This window comes from Chiloscyllium punctatum, chromosome 13, assembly GCF_047496795.1.
Source record: "Chiloscyllium punctatum isolate Juve2018m chromosome 13, sChiPun1.3, whole genome shotgun sequence".
Classification (NCBI taxonomy): domain Eukaryota; kingdom Metazoa; phylum Chordata; class Chondrichthyes; order Orectolobiformes; family Hemiscylliidae; genus Chiloscyllium; species Chiloscyllium punctatum.
This window is the reverse complement of record NC_092751.1, coordinates 91,874,290-91,896,114: the sequence shown is the minus strand read 5'-3', so window position 1 is coordinate 91,896,114 and position 21,825 is coordinate 91,874,290. Positions and strand designations below refer to the sequence as shown.

The 21,825-nt window shown below is 56.2% G+C and overlaps 1 protein-coding gene across 1 annotated transcript in view; it reads right to left on the bottom strand.

Moving 5' to 3' along the window:
- Window positions 1–18,517, bottom strand: part of echs1 (enoyl CoA hydratase, short chain, 1, mitochondrial) — a 31,216-nt gene extending 12,699 nt beyond the window's left edge. Inside the window, exons 1-2 of the mRNA XM_072583238.1 lie at window positions 18,374–18,517; window positions 15,182–15,379 (exon numbers count right to left, since the gene is read on the bottom strand). Of these exons, the coding sequence (XP_072439339.1) occupies window positions 15,182–15,379; window positions 18,374–18,449 (274 nt within the window). The 5' untranslated portion in view covers window positions 18,450–18,517. The remainder of the gene's footprint in view (window positions 1–15,181; window positions 15,380–18,373) is intronic.
- Between the last annotated feature and the right edge of the window lie 3,308 nt (window positions 18,518–21,825).

Below are 21,825 nucleotides of genomic sequence, written 5' to 3'. Positions count from 1 at the left end.
AGACAACACGCCACAGTGGGAGAGAGACAACGTGCCAGAGTGAGAGAGAGAGACAACGCGCCACAGTGAGAGAGAGACACAACGCGCCACAGTGAGAGAGAGAGAGACAACGCGCCACAGTGGGAGAGAGACAACGCGCCACAGTGAGAGAGAGAGACAACGCGCCGCAGTGAGAGAGAGAGACAACGCGCCACAGTGGGAGAGAGAGAGAGAGACAACGCGCCACAGTGAGAGAGAGAGACAACGCGCCGCAGTGAGAGAGAGAGACAACGCGCCGCAGTGGGAGAGAGAGACAACACGCCACAGTGGGAGAGAGACAACGTGCCAGAGTGAGAGAGAGAGACAACGCGCCACAGTGAGAGAGAGACACAACGCGCCACAGTGAGAGAGAGAGAGACAACGCGCCACAGTGGGAGAGAGACAACGCGCCACAGTGAGAGAGAGAGACAACGCGCCACAGTGGGAGAGAGAGACAACGCGCCGCAGTGAGAGAGAGAGACAACGCGCCGCAGTGAGAGAGAGAGACAACGCGCCACAGTGGGAGAGAGAGAGAGAGACAACGCGCCACAGTGAGAGAGAGAGACAACGCGCCGCAGTGAGAGAGAGAGACAACGCGCCGCAGTGAGAGAGAGAGACAACGCGCCAGAGTGAGAGAGAGAGACAACGCGCCACAGTGAGAGAGAGAGACAACGCGCCACAGTGGGAGAGAGAGACAACGCGCCACAGTGGGAGAGAGACAACGTGCCAGAGTGAGAGAGAGAGACAACGCGCCACAGTGAGAGAGAGACACAACGCGCCACAGTGAGAGAGAGAGAGACAACGCGCCACAGTGGGAGAGAGACAACGCGCCAGAGTGAGAGAGAGAGAGACAACGCGCCACAGTGGGAGAGAGAGACAACGCGCCAGAGTGAGAGAGAGAGACAACGCGCCACAGTGGGAGAGAGAGACAACGCGCCACAGTGGGAGAGAGAGACAACGCGCCACAGTGAGAGAGAGAGACAACGCGCCACAGTGAGAGAGAGAGACAACGCGCCACAGTGAGAGAGAGAGACAACGCGCCACAGTGGGAGAGAGAGACAACGCGCCACAGTGGGAGAGAGAGAGACAACGTGCCAGAGTGAGAGAGAGAGACAACGCGCCACAGTGGGAGAGAGACAACGCGCCAGAGTGAGAGAGAGAGACAACGCGCCACAGTGGGAGAGAGACAACGCGCCACAGTGGGAGAGAGACAACGCGCCACAGTGGGAGAGAGACAACGCGCCACAGTGGGAGAGAGACAACGCGCCACAGTGGGAGAGAGACAACGCGCCAGAGTGAGGGAGAGAGACAACGCGCCACAGTGGGAGAGAGAGACAACGCGCCACAGTGGGAGAGAGACAACGCGCCGCAGTGGGAGAGAACGCGCGCCAGAGTGGAAGAGAGACAACGCGCCAGAGTGACAAGACAGAATGCGCCAGAGAGACAAGAGAGAGAACGCGCCAGTGAGAGAGAGAACGCCAGTGAGACAGCGCGCGCCAGAGTGAGAGAGAGGGAACGTGCCTCAGTGTGTGTGTGAGAGAGAGAGAGAGAGACAGAGAGACAGAGAGAAAAGGCGCTGCAGTGAGAGAGAGCACGTGCCGCAGCGAGAGAGACCGCGCGCCGCTGTGAGAGAGAGAGAGCGCGCCACAGTGAGAGATTGCACCGCAGTGAGAGAGAATGCACCGCAGTGAAAGAACGTGCTGCAGTAAGAGAGTGCGTGTGCCAGAGTGAGAGAGAGAATGCGCCGCAGTGAGAGAGAGAACATACTGCAGTGAGAAAGAGAGCGCGCCGCAATGAGAGAGATCGCACTGCAGTGAGAGCATGCCGCAGTGAGAGACAGCACGCGCCGCAGTGACAGCACTGCAGTGAGAGAGATCATGCCGCAGTGAGAGAGAGCGCGCGCGCCGCAGTCAGAGACAGCACGCGCCGCAGTGACAGCGCTGCAGTGAGAGAGAGCGCACGCCGCAGTCAGAGACAGCACGCGCCGCAGTCAGAGACAGCACGCGCCGCAGTGACAGCGCTGCAGTGAGAGCGATCATGCTGCAGTGAGAGAGAGCACGCGCGCCGCAGTGAGAGAGATTGCGCTGCAGTGAGAGCACGCCGCAGTGAGAGAGAGATCACGCTACAGTGAGAGCACGCCGCAGTGAGAGAGAGATCGCGCTACAGTGAGAGAAAACCCACGCCGCAGTGAGAGCACTGTAGTAAGAGAGCACTCGCCTCAGCGAGAGAGTGCGCACGCCGCAGCGAGAGAGCTGCAGTGAGACAGAGTGTGCCGCAGTCAGAGACAGTGCACCGCAGTGAGAGATCGTGCCACAGTGAGATTGCGCACACGCTGCAGTGAGAAAGCGCGCCGCAGCGAGAGAGACCGCGCGCCGCTGTGAGAGAGAGAGAGCACGCCACAGTGAGAGAGATCGCACCGCAGTGAGAGAGTGCGCATGCCACAGTGAGAGAACGTGCCGCAGTAAGAGAGTGCGTGTGCCAGAGTGAGAGAGAGAACATACTGCAGTGAGAAAGAGAGCGCGCCGCAGTGAGAGCACGCCGCAGTGAGAGAAAACCTGCGCCGCAGTGAGAGAGAGATCGCGCTGCAGTGAGAGCGCTGCAGTGAGATTGCGCGCGTGCGCCGCAATGAGAGAGCGCGTGCTGCAGTGAGAGAGAACGCACCACAGTGAGAGAGAGCGCGCACCAGTGTGAGAGAGAGAATGCGCCACAGTGAGAGAAAGAGAATGCGCCACAGTGAGAGAGAGAGAATGCGCCAGAGAGACAAGAGAGAGAACATGCCAGTGAGAGAGAACACACCAGAGAAAGAACGTGCCGCAGTGAGAGAATGCGCCGCAGTGAGAGAGAGAGAGGACGCGCCGCAGTGAGAAAGAGAGTGCGCCGCAATGAGAGAGATCGCACTGCAGTGAGAGCACGCTGCAGCGAGAACGCTGCAGTGAGAGACAGCGCCGCAGTGAGAGAGAGAGAGCGCGCCACAGTGAGAAAGATCGCGTGCCGCAGTGAGAGAGTGCGCATGCCACAGTGAGAGAGAACGCACCGCAGTGATAGAATGTGCCGCAGTAAGAGAGTGCGTGTGCCAGAGTGAGAGAGAGAACGCGCTGCAGTGAGAGAGAGAGACAACACACCGCAGTGAAAGAGAGAGAGGACGCGTCGCAGTGAGGGAGAGTGCGCGCCGCAGTGAAAGCGTTGCAGTGAGAGAGATCGCGTGCCGCAGTGAGAGAGATCGCGCCGCAGTGAGAGTGCTGCAGTGACAGACAGCACGCCGCAGTGAGAGAGAGTGCGCCGCAGTGAGAGAGATTGTGCCGCAGTGAGAGAGAGAGTGCACACGCCGCAGTGAGAGAGCGTGCACCACAGTGAGAGAGAGCGCACGCCGCAGTCAGAGCGCTGTAGTGTGAGAGCGCGTGTGCCGCAGTGAGAGAGATCGCGCGCCGCAGTGAGAGAGAGCACGCGCCGCAGTGAGAGAGCGCGCCGCAGTCAGAGAGAGCGCACACCGCAGTGTGAGCGTTGCAGTGAGACATAGCGTGCCGCAGTGAGAGAGAGTGCGCGCCGCAGTGAGAGCGCTGCAGTGAGAGACCCCACACCGCAGTGAGAGAGAGCACGCCGCAGTGAGAGAGAGCGTGCGCCGCAGTGAATGCACTGCAGTGAGAGAGCGCGCGCCGCGGTGAGAGAGAGAGTGAGAGCACGCTGCAGTGAGAGATCGCGCCACAGTGAGATTGCGCACGTGCCGCAGTGAGAGCGTTACAGTGAGACATAGCGCGCCGCAGTGAGAGCGCTGCAGTGAGAGACAGAGCGTGCCACAGTGAATGCTCTGCAGTGAGAGAGAGCGCACCACAGTGAGAGAGAGCACGCCGCAGTGAGAGAGAGCACGCCGCAGTGAGAGAGAGCACGCCGCAGTGAGAGAGAGCACGCCGCAGTGAGAGAGAGCACGCCGCAGTGAGAGAGATTGTGCCGCAGTGAGAGATCGCGCCACAGTGAGATTGTGCACATGCCGCAGTGAGAGAGAGATCGTGCCGCAGTGAGAGAGAGCGCGCGCCACAGTGAATGCGCTGCAGTGAGAGAGAGCACGCCGCGGTGAGAGAGAGCGCGCGCCGCAGTGATAGAGCGCGATAGAGCGCGCGCCGCAGTGAGAGAGCGCGCGCCGCAGTGAGAGAGCGCGCGCCGCAGTGAGAGATCGCACGCCGCAGTGAGAGATCGCACGCCGCAGTGAGAGATCGCGCCACAGTGAGATTGCGCACGTGCCGCAGTGAGAGAGAGAGAGCACGCCGCAGTGAGAGATCGCGCCACAGTGAGATTGCGCACGTGCCGCAGTGAGAGAGAGCGCGCCGCAGTGAGAGAGAGCACGCGCTGCAGCGAGAGACAGCGCAGCAGTGAGAGAGACAGCGTGCCGCTGTGAGAGAGAGAGAGAGAGCGCGCCACAGTGAGAGAGATCGCACCGCAGTGAGAGTGCGCATGCCACAGTGAGAGAGAACGCACCGCAGTGAGAGAACGTGCTGCAGTAAGAGAGTGCGTGTGCCAGAGTGAGAGAGAGAATGCGCCGCAGTGAGAGAGAGAGGACGCGCCGCAGTGAGAAAGAGAGCGCGCCGCAATGAGAGAGAAATCGCGCTGCAGTGAGAGAAAACACGCGCCGCAGTGAGAGCGCTGCAGTAAGAGAGTGCGCGCCGCAGTGAGAGAGACAGAATGCACCACAGTGAGAGAGGGTGCGCGCCAGAGTGAGAGAGAGAATGCGCCACAGTGAGAAAGAGAGAACGCGCCAGAGTGACAAGACAGAATATGCCAGAGAGACAAGAGAGAGAACGCGCCAGTGAGACAGAACGTGCCGCAGCGAGAGACAGCGCCGCAGTGAGAGAGATCGCGCGCCGCAGTAAGAGAGTGCGTGTGCCAGAGTGAGAGAGAGAACGCGCTGCAGTGAGAGAGAGAGGACGCGCCGCAGTGAGAAAGAGAGCATGCCGAAATGAGAGAGATCGTGCTGCAGTGAGAGAAAATGCGCACCAGTGAGAGAGAGATCGCGCTGCAGTGAGAGTGCTGCAGTAAGAGACCGCACGCCGCAGCGAGAGAGAGCGCGCGCCGCAGTGAGATGGCGCGAGCGCTGCAGTGAGAGAGAGCGCGCGCCGCAGTGAGAGAGCGCGCGCCGCAGTGAGAGAGCGCGCGCCGCAGTGAGAGAGCGCGCGCCGCAGTGAGAGATCGCGCGCCGCAGTGAGAGATCGCACGCCGCAGTGAGAGATCGCGCCACAGTGAGATTGCGCACGTGCCGCAGTGAGAGAGCGCGCGCCGCAGTGAGAGAGCACGCCGCAGTGAGAGAGAGAGCACGCCGCAGTGAGAGATCGCGCCACAGTGAGATTGCGCACGTGCCGCAGTGAGAGAGAGCGCGCCGCAGTGAGAGAGAGCACGCGCTGCAGCGAGAGACAGCGCAGCAGTGAGAGAGACAGCGTGCCGCTGTGAGAGAGAGAGAGAGCGCGCCACAGTGAGAGAGATCGCACCGCAGTGAGAGTGCGCATGCCACAGTGAGAGAGAACGCACCGCAGTGAGAGAACGTGCTGCAGTAAGAGAGTGCATGTGCCAGAGTGAGAGAGAGAATGCGCCGCAGTGAGAGAGACAACGCACCGCAGTGAGAGAGAGAGGACGCGCCGCAGTGAGAAAGAGAGCGCGCCGCAATGAGAGAGAAATCGCGCTGCAGTGAGAGAAAACACGCGCCGCAGTGAGAGCGCTGCAGTAAGAGAGTGCGCGCCGCAGTGAGAGAGACAGAATGCACCACAGTGAGAGAGGGTGCGCGCCAGACTGAGAGAGAGAATGCGCCACAGTGAGAAAGAGAGAACGCGCCAGAGTGACAAGACAGAATATGCCAGAGAGACAAGAGAGAGAACGCGCCAGTGAGACAGAACGTGCCGCAGCGAGAGACAGCGCCGCAGTGAGAGAGATCGCGCGCCGCAGTAAGAGAGTGCGTGTGCCAGAGTGAGAGAGAGAACGCGCTGCAGTGAGAGAGAGAGGACGCGCCGCAGTGAGAAAGAGAGCATGCCGAAATGAGAGAGATCGTGCTGCAGTGAGAGAAAATGCGCACCAGTGAGAGAGAGATCGCGCTGCAGTGAGAGTGCTGCAGTAAGAGACCGCACGCCGCAGCGAGAGAGAGCGCGCGCCGCAGTGAGATGGCACGAGCGCTGCAGTGAGAGAGAGAGCGCGCCGCAGTGACAGCGCTGCAGTGAGAGAGATCATGCCGCAGTGAGAGCGTGTCGCAGTGAGAGAGCGCGCGCGCCGCAGTGAGAGAGATTGCGCTGCAGTGAGAGCACGCCGCAGTGAGAGCACGATCGCGCTACAGTGAGAGCGCTGCAGTAAGAGAGCACTCGCCTCAGCGAGAGAGTGCACACGCCGCAGCGAGAGAGTGTGCGCCGCAGTCAGAGATAGCGCCAGTGAGATTGCGCGCACGCTGCAGTGAGAGAGCACGCACCGCAGTCAGAGAGAGCGCGCGCGCCGCAGTGTGAGTGTTGCAGTGAGACATAGCGCGCCGCAGCGAGAGCGCTGCAGTGAGAGCTCATGCCGCAGTGAGAGCGTGTCGCAGTGAGAGAGAGCACGCGCCGCAGTGAGAGATCGCGCTACAGTGAGAGAAAACCCACGCCGCAGTGAGAGCGCTGCAGTAAGAGAGCACTCGCCTCAGCAAGAGAGAGTGCACACGCGGCAGCGAGAGAGCTGCAGTGAGAGAGAGTGTGCCACAGTCAGAGACAGCGCACCACAGTGAGAGAGATCATGCCACAGTGAGATTGACTGCGGCGCGCACGCAGTCAGAGAGAGTGCGCGCCGCAGTGTGAGCGTTGCAGTGAGACATAGCGCACCGCAGTGAGAGAGAGTGGTTGCCGCAGTGAGAAAGAGCGCGCGCCGCAGTGTGAGCGTTGCAGTGAGACATAGCGCGCCGCAGTGAATGAGAGCGCGCCGCAGTGAGAGAGAGCGCGCGCCACAGTGAATGCGCTGCAGTGAGAGAGAGTGCGAGCCGCAGTGAGAGCGCGCGCCGCAGTGAGAGAGAGCACGCCGCAGTGAGAGCGCTGCAGTGAGAGACAGCGCGTGCCACAGTGAATGCTCTGCAGTGAGAGAGATCGCACGTCGCAGTGAGAGAGAGCGCGCCGCAGTGAGAGAGAGCGCGCCGCAGTGAGAGAGATTGTGCCGCAGTGAGATTGTGCACATGACGCAGTGAGAGAGAGATCGCGCGCCACAGTGAATGCGCTGCAGTGAGAGAGAGCGCGCGCCGCAGTGAGAGATCGCGCGCCGCAGTGAGAGAGAGAGAGCACGCCGCAGTGAGATTGCGCACGTGCCGCAGTGAGAGAGCGCGCGCCGCAGTGAGAGCGAGTGCGCACCCCGCAGTGAGAGAGAGCGCACGCCGCAGTGAGAGAGCGCACGCCGCAGTGAGATTGCGCACGTGTCGCAGTGAGAGCGCGCGCCGCAGTGAGAGCGAGTGCGCACCACAGTGAATGCGCTGCAGTGAGAGAGAGCGCACGCCGCAGTGAGAGAGAGCGCACGCCGCAGTGAGAGAGAGAGAGAGAGAGAGAGAGCAAGCCGCAGTGAGAGAGATTGTGCCGCAGTGAGAGATCGCGCCACAGTGAGATTGCGCACGTGCCGAAGTGACAGAGAGATCGCGCCGCAGTGAGAGACAGCACGCGCCGCAGTGAGAGAGCGCGCGCTCCAGTGAGAGAGATCGCGCAGCAGTGAGAGAGAGCGTACCACAGTGGGAGAGTGCGCATGCTACAGTGAGAGAGAACGCACCGCAGTGAGAGAACGTGCTGCAGTAAGAGAGTGCGTGTGCCAGAGTGTGAGAGAGAGAGAGAGAATGTGCCAGAGTGAGAGAGAGAATGCGCCGCAGTGAGAGAGACAACGCACCGCAGTGAGAGAGAGAGAGGACGCGCCGCAATGAGAGAGATTGCGCTGCAGTGAGAGAGAGATCGCGCTGCAGTGAGAGAAAACGCGCGCCGCAGTGAGAGCGCTGCAGTAAGAGAGCGCGCGTTGCAGCGGGTGAGAGTGCGCCACAGTGAGAGAGAGATCGCGCTACAGTGAGAGAAAACGCGTGCCGCAGTGAGGGCGCTGCAGTAAGAGAGCGCGCCACAGTGAGAGCGCCGCAGTGAGAGCGCCGCAGTGAGAGAGAGAGAGAACGCACCACAGTGAGAGAGCGCGCGCCAGAGTGAGAGAGAGAACGCGCCAGAGTGACAAGACAGAATGCGCCAAAGAGACAAGAGAGAGAACGCGCCAGTGAGAGAGAATGCACCAGAGAGAGAACGCGCTGCAGTGAGAGAGAGCGTGCGCCGCAGTGAGAGAGAGAGAGGACGCGCTGCAGTGAGAAAGAGAATGCGCCGCAATGAGAGAGATCACGCGTGCCGCAGCGAGAACGCTGCAGTGAGAGAGCACGCGCCGCAGTGAGAGACAGCGCCTCAGTGAGAGAGATCGCGCGCCGCTGAGAGAGAGAGCGCGCCACAGTGAGAAAGATCGTGCGCCGCAGTAAGAGAGTGCGTGTGCCAGAGTGAGAGAGAGAACGCGCTGCAGTGAGAGAGAAAGAGAGAGGACGCGCCGCAGTGAGAAAGAGAGCATGCCGAAATGAGAGAGATCGCGCTGCAGTGAGAGAAAACACGCGCCGCAGTGAGAGTGCTGCAGTAAGAGAGCGCGCGCTGCAGCGGGAGAGAGCGCAAGCGCCGCAGTGAGAGAGAGAGCGCGCCACAGTGAGAGCGCTGCAGTGAGAGCGTGTCGCAGTGAGAGAGCGTGCGCGCCGCAGTGAGAGAGAGCGCTGCAGTGAGAGCACGCCGCAGTGAGAGAGAGATCGCGCTACAGTGAGAGAAAATCCACGCCGCAGTGACAGCGCTGCAGTAAGAGAGCACTTGCCTCAGCGAGAGAGTGCGCACGCCGCAGCGAGAGAGCTGCAGTGAGAGAGAGTGTGCCGCAGTCAGAGACAGCGCGCCGCAGTGAGAGAGATCATGCCACAGTGAGATTGCGCGCACGCTGCAGTGAGAGAGAGGACGCGCCGCAGTGAGAGAGAGCGCGCGCCGCAGTCAGAGAGAGCGTGCACCGCAGTGTGAGCGTTGCAGTGAGACATAGCGCGCCGCAGTGAGAGAGAGCGCGCGCCGCAGTGTGTGCGTTGCAGTGAGACATTGCGCGCCGCAGTGAGAGAGAGCACGCCGCAGTCAGAGAGAGCGCTCGCGCCACAGTGAATGCGCTGCAGTGAGAGAGAGCGCGCCGCAGTGACAGAGAGTGCGCGCTGCAGTGAGAGAGCGCGCGCCGCGGTGAGAGAGAGCGCGTGCCGCAGTGAGAGAGAGCACACCGCAGTGAGAGAGAGCACAGCGCAGTGAGAGAGAGAGAGAGCACGCCGCAGTGAGTCGCGCCACAGTGAGGTTGCGCACGTGCCGCAGTGAGAGAGAGCGCGCTGCAGTGAGAGCGTTGCAGTGAGATATAGCGTGCCGCAATGAGAGAGAGCGCGCCGCAGTGAGAGCGCTGCAGTGAGAGACAGCGCGCTCCACAGTGAATGCGCTGCAGTGAGAGAGATCGCACCACAGTGAGAGAGAGCGCACGGCGCAGTGAGAGAGAGAGAGCACCGCTGTGAGAGAGAGTGCGCGTCACAGTGAGAGCGCTGCAGTGAGAGAGAACGCACCACAGTGAGAGAGAGCACACGCCGCAGTGAGAGGGCGCATACCGCAGTGAGAGAGAGAGCAAGCCGCAGTGAGAGATTGTGCCACAGTGAGATTGTGCACGTGCCGCAGTGAGAGCGCTGCAGTGAGAGAGAGCGCGCGCCACAGTGAATGCGCTGCAGTGAGAGAGCGCACGCCGCAGTGAGAGAGAGCGCGCGCCGCAGTGAATGCGCTGCAGTGAGAGAGAGCGCGCGCCACAGTGAATGCGCTGCAGTGAGAGAGAGCACGCCGCAGTGAGAGAGAGAGAGAGCACGCCGCAGTGAGAGAGATTGTGCCGCAGTGAGATTGCGCACGTGCCGCAGTGAGAGCGTTGCAGTGAGACATAGCACGCCGAGAGAGTGCGCGCCGCAGTGAGAGCGCTGCAGTGAGAGAGAGCGTGCGCCACAGTGAATGCGCTGCAGTGAGAGAGATCGCACCACAGTGAGAGAGAGCGCACGCCGCAGTGAGAAAGATCACGCGCGCCGCAGTAAGAGAGTGCGTGTGCCAGAGTGAGAGAGAGAACACGCTGCAGTGAGAGAGAGAGACAACACACCGCAGTGAGAGAGAGAACATACTGCAGTGAGAGAGAGAGAGACAACACACCGCAGTGAGAGAGAGAGAGGACCCGCCGCAGTGAGAAAGAGTGCACGCCGCAGTGAGAGCGCCGCAGTGAGAGAGCGCGCGCGCCACAGTGAATGCGCTGCAGTGAGAGAGAGCGCGCCGCGGTGAGAGCATTGCAGTGAGACATAGCGCGCCGCAGTGAGAGAGAGCGTGCCGCAGTGAGAGAGAGTGCGCGCCGCAGTGAGAGCGCGGCAGTGAGAGAGAGCGCGCGCCACAGTGAATGCGCTGCAGTGAGAGAGATCGCACCACAGTGAGAGAGAGCGCGCGCCGCAATGAGAAAGATCGCGTGACGGAGTGAGAGAGTGCGCATGCCACAGTAAGAGAGTGCGTGTGCCAGAGTGAGAGAGAGATTGCACTGCAGTGAGAGGGCTGCAGTAAGAGAGCGCGCGCCGCAGCGAGAGAGAGCGCGCGCCGCAGTGAGAGCACTGCAGTAAGAGAGCGCGCACGCCGCAGCGAGAGAGCTGCAGTGAGAGTGTGCCGCAGTGAGAGAGAGCGCGCCGCAGTGAGAGAGCTGCAGTGAGAAAGAGTGTGCCGCAGTCAGAGACAGCGCACCGCAGTGAGAGAGATCATGCCACAGTGAGATTGCGCGCACGTTGCAGCGAGAGAGCGCGCGCGCCGCAGCGAGAGAGAGCGCGCGCCGCAGCGAGAGAGAGCGCGCGCCGCAGCGAGAGAGAGCGCGCGCCGCAGCGAGAGAGAGCGCGCGCCGCAGCGAGAGAGAGCGCGCGCCGCAGCGAGAGAGAGCGTGCGCCGCAGCGAGAGAGAGCATCACAGTGAGAGAGATTGCGCCGCAGTGAGAAAAAGCGCACGCCGCAGTCAGAGCGCTGTAGTGAGACTGCGCGCCGCAGTGAGAGATCGCGCCCTGCAGTAAGAGAGAGCGCGCCGCAGTCAGAGAGAGCACGAGCCGCAGTGAGAGAGAGCACGAGCCGCAGTGAGAGAGAGCACGAGCCGCAGTGAGAGAGAGCACGAGCCGCAGTGAGAGAGAGCGCGTGCCACAGTGAGAGCGTTGCAGTGAGACATAGCGCGCCGCAGTGAGAGAGAGTGCGCGCCACAGTGAGAGAGAGCACGCCGCAGTGAGAGACAGAGAGCACGCGGCAGTGAGAGAGATTGTGCCGCAGTGAGAGATCGCGCCACAGTGAGATTGCACACGTGCCGTAGTGAGAGAGATCACGCCGCACTGAGAAAGAGCGCGCCGCAGTGAGAGAGAGTGCGCCGCAGTGAGAGAGAGAGCGTGCGCCGCAGTGAGAGCGCTGCAGTGAGAGAGAGAGAGCACGCTGGAGTTAGAGAGAGTGTGCCGCAGTGAGAGCTCGCGCCACAGTCAGATTGCGCACGTGCTGCAGTGAGAGAGAGATCGCACCGCAGTGAGAGAGATTGCGCCGCAGTGAGAGCGCGCGCCGCAGTGAGAGAAAGCACATGCCGCAGTGAGAGAGATCGCGCCGCAGTGAGAGAGAGTGCGCGTCGCAGTGAGAGCGCTGCGGTGAGAGAGAGCGCGCGCGCGCCACAGTGAAAGCGCTGCAGTGAGAGAGAGCGCACGCCGCAGTCAGAGAGAGCACGCCGCAGTCAGAGAGAGCACGCCGCAGTCAGAGAGAGCGCTCGCGCCACAGTGAATGCGCTGCAGTGAGAGAGAGCGCGCCGCAGTGAGAGAGAGTGCGCGCTGCAGTGAATGCGCTGCAGGGAGAGAGAGCGCGCCGCGGTGAGAGAGAGCGCGCGCCGCAGTGAGAGAGAGCACACCGCAGTGAGAGAGAGCACAGCGCAGTGAGAGAGAGAGAGAGCACGCCGCAGTGAGTCGCGCCACAGTGAGGTTGCGCACGTGCCGCAGTGAGAGAGAGCGCGCTGCAGTGAGAGCGTTGCAGTGAGATATAGCGTGCCGCAATGAGAGAGAGCGCGCCGCAGTGAGAGCGCTGCAGTGAGAGACAGCGCGCTCCACAGTGAATGCGCTGCAGTGAGAGAGATCGCACCACAGTGAGAGAGAGCGCACGGCGCAGTGAGAGAGAGAGAGCACCGAGAGAGAGTGCACGCCACAGTGAGAGCGCTGCAGTGAGAGAGAACGCACCACAGTGAGAGAGAGCACACGCCGCAGTGAGAGGGCGCATACCGCAGTGAGAGAGAGAGCAAGCCGCAGTGAGAGATTGTGCCACAGTGAGATTGTGCACGTGCCGCAGTGAGAGCGCTGCAGTGAGAGAGAGCGCGCGCCACAGTGAATGCGCTGCAGTGAGAGAGAGCGCGCGCTGCAGTGAGAGAGAGAGCGCGCCACAGTGAATGCGCTGCAGTGAGAGAGAGCGAGAGAGAGAGAGCACGCCGCAGTGAGAGAGATTGTGCCGCAGTGAGATTGCGCACGTGCCGCAGTGAGACATAGCACGCCGCAGTGAGAGAGAGTGCGCGCCGCAGTGAGAGCGCTGCAGTGAGAGAGAGCGTGCGCCACAGTGAATGCGCTGCAGTGAGAGAGATCGCACCACAGTGAGAGAGAGCGCGCGCCGCAGTGAGAAAGATCACGCGCGCCGCAGTAAGAGAGTGCGTGTGCCAGAGTGAGAGAGAGAACACGCTGCAGTGAGAGAGAGAGACAACACACCGCAGTGAGAGAGAGAACACGCCGCAGTGTGAGAGAGAGACAACACACCGCAGTGAGAGAGAGAGACAACACACCGCAGTGAGAGAGAGAGACAACACACCGCAGTGAGAGAGAGCGAGGACGCGCCGCAGTGAGAGAGAGCGCGCCGCGGTGAGAGCTTTGCAGTGAGACATAGCGCGCCGCAGTGAGAGAGAGCGTGCCGCAGTGAGAGAGAGTGCGCGCCGCAGTGAGAGCGCGGCAGTGAGAGAGAGCGCGCGCCACAGTGAATGCGCTGCAGTGAGAGAGATCGCACCACAGTGAGAGAGAGCGCGCGCCGCAATGAGAAAGATCGCGTGACGGAGTGAGAGAGTGCGCATGCCGCAGTAAGAGAGTGCGTGTGCCAGAATGAGAGAGAGATTGCACTGCAGTGAGAGGGCTGCAGTAAGAGAGCGCGCGCCGCAGCGAGAGAGAGCGCGCGCCGCAGTGAGAGCACTGCAGTAAGAGAGCGCGCACGCCGCAGCGAGAGAGCTGCAGTGAGAGAGTGTGCCGCAGTGAGAGAGCTGCAGTGAGAGAGAGTGTGCCGCAGTGAGAGAGATCATGCCACAGCGAGAGAGCGCGCGCGCCGCAGCGAGAGAGAGCGCGCGCCGCAGCGAGAGAGAGCGCGCGCCGCAGCGAGAGAGAGCGCGCGCCGCAGCGAGAGAGAGCGCGCGCCGCAGCGAGAGAGAGCGCGCGCCGCAGCGAGAGAGAGCGCGCGCCGCAGCGAGAGAGAGCGCGCGCCGCAGCGAGAGAGAGCGCGCGCCGCAGCGAGAGAGAGCGCGCGCCGCAGCGAGAGAGAGCGCGCGCCGCAGCGAGAGAGAGCGCGCGCCGCAGTGAGAGAGAGAGCGCACCACAGTGAGACAGCGCACTGCAGTGAGAGAGTGCACGGCACTGAGAGAGAGCGCCGGAGTGAGAGAGATCACACACCGCAATAAGAGCGCTGCAGTGAGAGAGTTCGTGCCGCAATGAGAGCGCTGCAGTGAGAGAGAGCGTGCCGCAGCGAGATAGAGAGCGCGCGCCGCAGTGAAAGCGCAGCATGCCACAGTGAGAGAGCACACGCCAAAGTGAGAGAGATCGCGCGCCAGAGTGAGAGTATGTGCACTGGAATGAGAGTGCGCACGCGCCAGAGTGAGAAAGAGAGAGAGAGAGCGCGCCTCAGTGAGAGAGATCACGCCGCAGTGAGAGAGAGTGCGCGCCGCAGTGAGAGCACACGCCAAAGCGAGAGAGATCGCACGCCAGAGCGAGAGTATGTGCACTGGAATGAGAGAGTGCGCACGCGCCAGAATGAGAGAGAGAGAGAGAGAGAGAGAGAGAGAGAGAGAGAGAGAGCACGCGCCAGAATGAGAGAGAGCGCACGCCAGAGCGAGAGAGAGAGAGAGGGCGCCGCAGTGAGGGAGCGTGCCAGAGTGAGAGAGCGTGCGAGAGAGTGCGGGCACATGAGAGAGAGCATGAGCACGTAAGGGAGAGAAAGTGAGACCGAGAGAGAGAGCGAAAGTGTAAGAGAGCGAGGGTGAGAAAGAGCGAGAGAGCTTGGGAGAGAGCGTGCGCATGAGAGATAGAGAGAGAGAGAGAGAGAGAGAGAGAGAGAGAGAGAGAGCCTAAGAGAGCGAGTGACAAAAAGAGAGAGAGAGAGAGAGAAAGAGTGTGAGGGAGCTTGAGAGAGAGTGTGAGAGCGCAAGAGATGGAGGCAAATAGATTAAGGGAGGGGATTACTTAAAACTTGTCATGGCCATCTTTTTGGATGAAGATATAAAATATTTCAAAGGGTTGTAGCTGAAAAAAATTCAGAAATAGAAAGAGATAAGGCCATGGAAGGATCAAGGATGAAGACTTTCAAATCTAGGCCCTGGTGGACTGAGGGCCACTGTAAATCAGCACAGACATGGTGGATGGAGGGGACAGTCCAAGTCAGAATAGACACTGAAAGTTTGGATCTATTCAAGTTAATATGTAAAGTTGTCGTGGATAAAAGGGAATGGGTTAATCTAATTTATAATTGTTTTTCTCTTCTTAAGCCTAAGGATACAGTACATGAGGAATCTGAAACTGCGGAGGAGCTGGTAGCTTCAAACCTAGGATTTCCAAATCATTCCAACTTTGAGGTTTTCCACCCATTACGTTTGGATTTCTTATTAAATAAAGGAGCTCCATCTCTATACTCAGTCAACAACTCCATGATCTTGGTGTCATGTAAGTACCAAGATGAAAAAAGGGGAACGATATGGATCTTTTTCCCTTATCTATAAATTCCTGCTTTTCCAAAAACGTTGAACCATGTTGGAAAACAGACAACAGCCTGTTTCAGAACTCACCAGTGAACATGCACCTAGATACCTGCCTGCAAATGCCTTTTCACTTCCTGTCAGGACAATGGCTCCAACTGTAGGGTCATCTTCAAACAAGTCCAGTGCCTGATTGAGTTCCTTCATCAGTACATCACACAATGCATTCAAGGCCTTTGGCCGATTCAGCTGGATAAAGCCCACGTTCTGCTGCTCACCCTTTTTCTCCACAAGTAGATGTTGGTACTGGCCACCTTGAAGTGAGAATGACAAGGTGGAGCATGTTAATGAATAACTTCTGAACAGACAGTAAAACATCTGAGCTGAAGCAGAACAGCTATGGATTTATACTCCAAAACAAACAGAAATCACCTACAAAGGTGCTTTTCATTTCTCTCTCTCTAACTATTCTACTTCGATCATTGGTTAGTTTCCAAGAATGCTGACCAGTGTATGATAGCTGAAGGATTCGCATTCGTTCACTCTTTCATTACCAGAATACAGGAGCCCCCCTGTACCTATGAGGGATATGTTCCAAGACCTACCGCAGGAACCCGAAACCACAGATGGTAGCAAACTCATTCATTTAAATGGGAAATTTACCTTCCTGGCAGCCCCCTGGTTCTGGAAGGTTCCCTATAATATGTTTGCTCTGTGGTAAACCGTGTGTAACTGAAATCACGGAAATCAGACCCACGGATACAGGATCGCCCTGTATAAGCATGGGAATAGCAGTAGGCTATTTAATCCATTCAATCCCAACATGACTGACTGAACACTTCAATGCCTTTTACCCATCCCATTCCTATTCCTCTGCACGTCACAGATAATTAGAAATCTATCATCCTCTGCGTTAAACATACTCGAAGATTGTGTTCCCACAGCCCGCTATAGTAGAAACTTCCAAACGTTCACAACACTGAGTAAAAATAAGTTGCTTATCATCTTGAATCTAAATGGCATTCCTGTTCTTTTTGCATAGTGTCCCAGAACTCAATCAGCAGGGACTGTGAAAAAATGTGAAAAAAACACATTAATTCATACAGTTAATCGATGAATGCATTTCACAGGATTAGCCCATAATGGGGGCAGATGATTTTCTGAGGAACATACCAAACTTTATACTTGCTACCTTAATGACATTCAGAATTGTTATGGACAGTTCTCCTTCAAGATCCTCCGCTCCACGCTTGCAGCAATGCGCCGGCACCTAACCTCTCTCCAGTCAGCCCTGCCTCAGCTGAGGGCCACACTCTCTCAGAATTGCAAAGGACCCACTCTGCACTACATCCTCAGGAGAATTCATACTCTCAACAAACAGTATTTCAATTCAAAAGCTCTAGCTTATCTCTCCACGCTTCAGGCTCACTGCCTTTATTCCTGATGAAGGGCTTTTGCCCGAAACGTCGATTTCGCTGCTCGTTGGATGCTGCCTGAACTGCTGTGCTCTTCTAGCACCACTAATCCAGTATATGGACGAGGCCAGACCACTCAAAATATTCTTTGCAATTTGCTTCAGTAAGTGTAGAGTGAAAATTACCCAGAGTAAGTTAGCAATGTTGACTACCAGTTTTTAAAACAGACAAAAATTTATTCCCAGAATTACACAATGAAACAAAAAGAACAGAATAAAGAACACCTACAGACTCAGTCTGTCCAAACTAGACTTAATAATGCTGTTCCAAATATGCACCACAGTCCCAAAATGCAAACACCTTAAACACAGCAAAAATGAAACAAAGGTTTACAGGTCAAAGTTGGAAGGGCAGAAGGAGACAGAGTCTAGCAACTTGTTTCCACACAGCCCACAGCTGAACTCCCAAACTAGTACTGGACTGAACTGCTCGGCTTAACTTCAGTTTCCAGGACTGGCTGTTCCTCTTTCATTATACAGGTCACTTCTAAAACATGACCATTTTGGTCTGAAGTCTCATCTGTTTACATTTAAACAGAAGGCCTCTCAAGAAAATCTTTCATCTCTGTACCAAACCAATCTAATCGGAACCTGAGTGCTGAGAGATAAATAGGAAGGTGGAGGTGGGGGTGGGGCTGGGGGGTAAGGCATGAAGATGTAGATGGGCATCTACCTTCATGTAGATGAAGGTGAGGGATGGTAGGGATAGGTCAGAGGGGAGGGTGAAGTGGATAGGCAGGAAGGAAGATGGACAGGTCATGAGGCAGTGCTGAGTTGGAAGGTTAGATCTAGGATAAGGAAAGGGGAGCGGAGATGAGGAAACTGTTGAAATCGATGTTGATGCCATGTGGTTGGTGGGTCCCAAGGCAGAAGGTGAGGTGTTCTTCCTCCAGGCATCAGATGGCTAGGATTTGGCAGTGGAGGTGGCATTAGACTTGCATGTCAATAGACAATAGACAATAGACAATAGATGCAGGAGTAGGCCATTCTGCCCTTCGAGCCTTCTGTCCTTGGAGGAGTTGAAGTGGTTGGCCACAAGGTGGTGGGGTGGTTTGGTGCCTGTGTCTCAGAGGCTTTCCCTGAAACGTTCCGCGAGTTCGCGTCCTGTCTTCCCGATGTAGAGGAGACCACACCGAGAGCAGCGGACACAGCAGATGAGATGTTTGGATGTGCAGGTAAATCTCAGCTGGATGTGGAAGGTGCTGTGGGGCCTTGGACAGAGGGAAGGGGGGAGGTGTGCTTTACAACTCTTGTAGCAGCTGTGGGCGACTCCCTCAGCAAAAATAAACTGGCCCCAACAGCGAATGATAGCAAAGTGTGGTTCTGTCTGCCCCAGTATCCCCTCATTCACTTTCTGCAAGTGGTCGGGTTTGAATGAGTTAAAGCCTCATTCAGACACTGATCCTTAATAAAAGCCAGGCCTAGATGCAGGAACAGGGGACAACATTAAAAATGATAATTTATTTTTGTTGGGGGGGGGGGGGGAGAGAGGGGAGGTGGTGTGTGAAGAGATGGTTTAAAGCAACTGGTGCACATTTATTTTCAATCTGATTTAAAACAGAACACATCAGCAAACCAGGGAGCTCGTTGTAAACGGGTGCAATGCAATTTTACTAAAAGCTAGTTTACTAATTTCTATTAAACAGGGATTCGGCTGCAGAGAGGGTCGGCGGTGCATTTGCATCGTCATGCACAGTCCTCAAGTTTTTAAAGGTCACTCGCAGTTTGCATTCACCGTTCCCCCCTCCCCTTGAGCCAGGCAGAAGGCCCCGATGTTGGGTTTGCACAGGGTTCCTAACCCCCCCCGCAGCACCGGGAGGGGTGCAGAGCTTACCTGTGCTGTACGCTCTGACTGCAATAAACCTGGAGGCACGGAGAGAAAACGCAGCCGCCGCGCACAGAAAAGACATTGCTGCCGTGCTCTGAGTGGGATCCGCCTGTGCCTCGGCCCCCCAGCTATCGCGATAGGCCAATGCGCCAGCCTCCCCGGGAAGCTGTCAATCACCCGATCTGGGCTGCAACATCAATGATTGACGCTCCCCAACAGACCCATCCCATCCATTCATGTTTCCCTGCAGGAACTCTTTGAGTCAGCGTCGCCGACACTCTCCGTTTTAACAGCGAGAAGGGAATTTATCCAGCAAAGCATGTTGAATGGTGCACTTGGTCGCTGAATTAGAAATCTCACCGAAATGCAAATACTTCGCCAATATTTTGCATGCACAACTTTGTCACAGAGACAACCACCAGATGAAGGAGCAGCGCTCCGAAAGCTAGTGCATGCATATAAACCTGTTGGACTATAACCTGGTACTGTGTGATTTTTAACTTGGTCCCCCACCCAGTCCAGCACCGGCACCTCCAAATCATCGAGGCGAAAGTGAGGACTGCAGATGCTGGAGATCAGAGTCTAGATTAGAGTGGTGCTGGAAAAGCACAGCAGGTCAGGCAGCATCCGAGGAGCTGGAGAATCAACGTTTCGGGCAAAAGCCCTTCATCAGGAATGAGAGCACCACTCTAATCTCACCTCCAACTCATGACTGACTGCGATAGAGTCTCTATCTCTGAGACAGAAGGCCCGTATTTTAAATCTCACCTGGTCCAGATGTGTAACAAAAAAAATCTGTGGAAGAGGTTGATCAGGGAGTACCTGCATTAAAGTGTCACAACCTGTCGTTTTGTTTTATTGACGCCTACCTGCCTGATTCCAGTTTTGTTTTTGGACTGGTTTCTTATTTCCCTGGAGTGTGGCTATTTCCTTCACGGTCGGATTTTCGCCCTAAACCACGTTGTCTGCTTTCACATGTCCCCATATTTTTCTAACTGTGTGAAAAAATGCTGCCTCAATCTTTCCCCTGCAGCATCATTGTGGTATTTCTGTAAATGACATGCTTTCGAATGGTCGAGGCGAAAGTGAGGACTACAGATGCTGGAGATTAGATATTTCGGGCAGGAGCCCTTCATCAGGAATATTGGGCTCGATTTTCCTGCTCCTCGGATGCTGAATGACCTGATGTGCTTTTCCAGCACCACTATAATTTTGCTTGTTTCAAATTGACCAGGAGCAATCTAATGTGAACACTACTCTTAGACTCACAACAACAATGAAGAGGCCCTTCAGTCCATAAAATCCATACCAGCATTCTATTGAACAATCCAATTGGTCTTATTCCACCCCAGCCCACTCCATAGTCTATTCCCCCCAAGAACTTATCGAATTTCCTTTTGATATTGTTGATTTTAAATGTATCCAAGTACCACAAACACACAGCTAGTGATCCCCCTCCCCAATATTTGAGGCATTTTCAGATCAACAGCTCAAATGACATGATGGTACCTGAGTTTCCTGTATGCCAGGGATGGGGAGAGGGAAGGTGGCTTCTGCAGTGATGCAGTCTGAGTCTTCGGAGTGGATGCTGCTGTTAACCATACATGGGATTAGGGGAGAGTCCTTACTGTGAGACTGTTTGTCTCACAGTTAGTGAGTTAGAGGGGGTTATGCTTTGGGATGTAATGGGTGTCTTTTGACTGTGCCAGCTATGTATCCCCCCCCCCCATTACGAATGCCACTCACCTACATGTTCAGGTCTCCTTTCTCAACAAGATCTGGCCTTGGGGTTCTGAACTGAGATGGAGGCTAGTACGTTTACAATGTTTAAAAGGCACCTGGATGGGTATATGAAGAGAAAAGGTTTAGAGGGATACGGGCCAAGTGCTGGCAAGTGGGACCAGGTTTATATAGGATATCTGATCAGAATGGACAAGTTGGACCGAAAGGTCTGTTTCTGTGCTGTATATCTCTTTAACTCTCTGAGAGGGGATCACATAGAAACATACAAAATCCTGATGGGACTGGACAGGCTGGATGAGGGAAGAATATTCCTGATGTTGGGGAAGGCCTGAACTAGGGGTCATAGTCTGAGATTAAGGGCCATCCAGGACTGAGATGAGGAAGAATTTCTTCACTCAGGGAGTTGTGAACCTTTGGAATTCTCTCCCACAGGAAGCTGTTGGGATGAGTTAATTGGATATATTCAAGAGGGAACTGGACATGGCCCCTGCAGCTGAAGGGATCAAGGGGGTATGGAGAGAAAGCAGGAGTGGGATACTGAGATTGCATGATCAGCCATGACTCAGAATGTTAACTGTGCTTTCTTTCCACGAATGCTGCCAGACCTGCTATGTTTCTCCAATAAATTCTGGCTTTGTTTCAGATTTCTAGCATCTGCAGTTCTTTGTTTTATTTGTGGGACAAGAACAGAATGAAGAAGAAATAGTCACTTCCTTGAGGCAAAAGTGGGTACTGCAGATGCTGGAGATTAGAGTCAAGTTTAGAGTAGTGCTGGAAAAGCACAGCCGGTCAGGCAGCATCCGAGGAGCAGGAGAATCAATGTTTTGGGCAAAAGCCCTTCATCAGGAATGAGGCTGGGAGACTGTCCACCCCTGAGGCTCCCAGCCTCATTCCTGATGCAGGGCTTTTGCCCGAAACGTTGATCTTCCTGCTCCTCAGATGCTGCCTGACCTGCTGTACTTTTCCAGCACTACTTTAATCAAATCACTTCCTTGAGTCAGGTCTCTTTAAAATATGCCAAAAACAGTCCCACTTTGCTTTATTAACATTTACATAATTCTGCCTGGATACGTAACCAATGTAATTTATTTTATGTCGCAAACAGTAACATTACTAGTGTACAGTATGTTGGATGAGTTCAAGAGACACTTGACTATATACTGGGAAAAATTAAGGCCAACTCCCAACTGGTGATGTCTGAACTTCACAGAGAAGTCAAAATAGCAGGAGCTATATTTGAAAACAAGAACAATTTGGGAAAGGTTTTGGGGTTGCCATAATGCAAGAGCAACTAATTTTCTTTTTAGTTGCCCCTCCAAATGTGGGTCTAAGCCCAGAAAACTCTATGCTGAAGTCTTGGAAATAAATGGGGCATAATGAGCCAAAAGACCCTTTGTCATTCTATAATATCTGACCTCACCAATAGATAAAAGCTGTAATAAGAATAAATAAGCATGAACATTCTGCCACAAAGGCACATATAGACACCTGAAAGTTGCATGAGGGCAAATAATCTAAGTTTGTAGCATCTTTCTCATTCTTGCTGGATGGGTGGATGTTGGTGGACAGGGAAACCAAATGCAATGACTTCCTTCAATGTCTTTTCACAGCATACAGCTCCTGTTCTCACACTGTGTTTTCTAAACAGTATATTATGCTGTCGTGTGATTGAAAACAGGAAAGGTCTCTTTGTTGACCTGGCTAGGTCTGGTCAT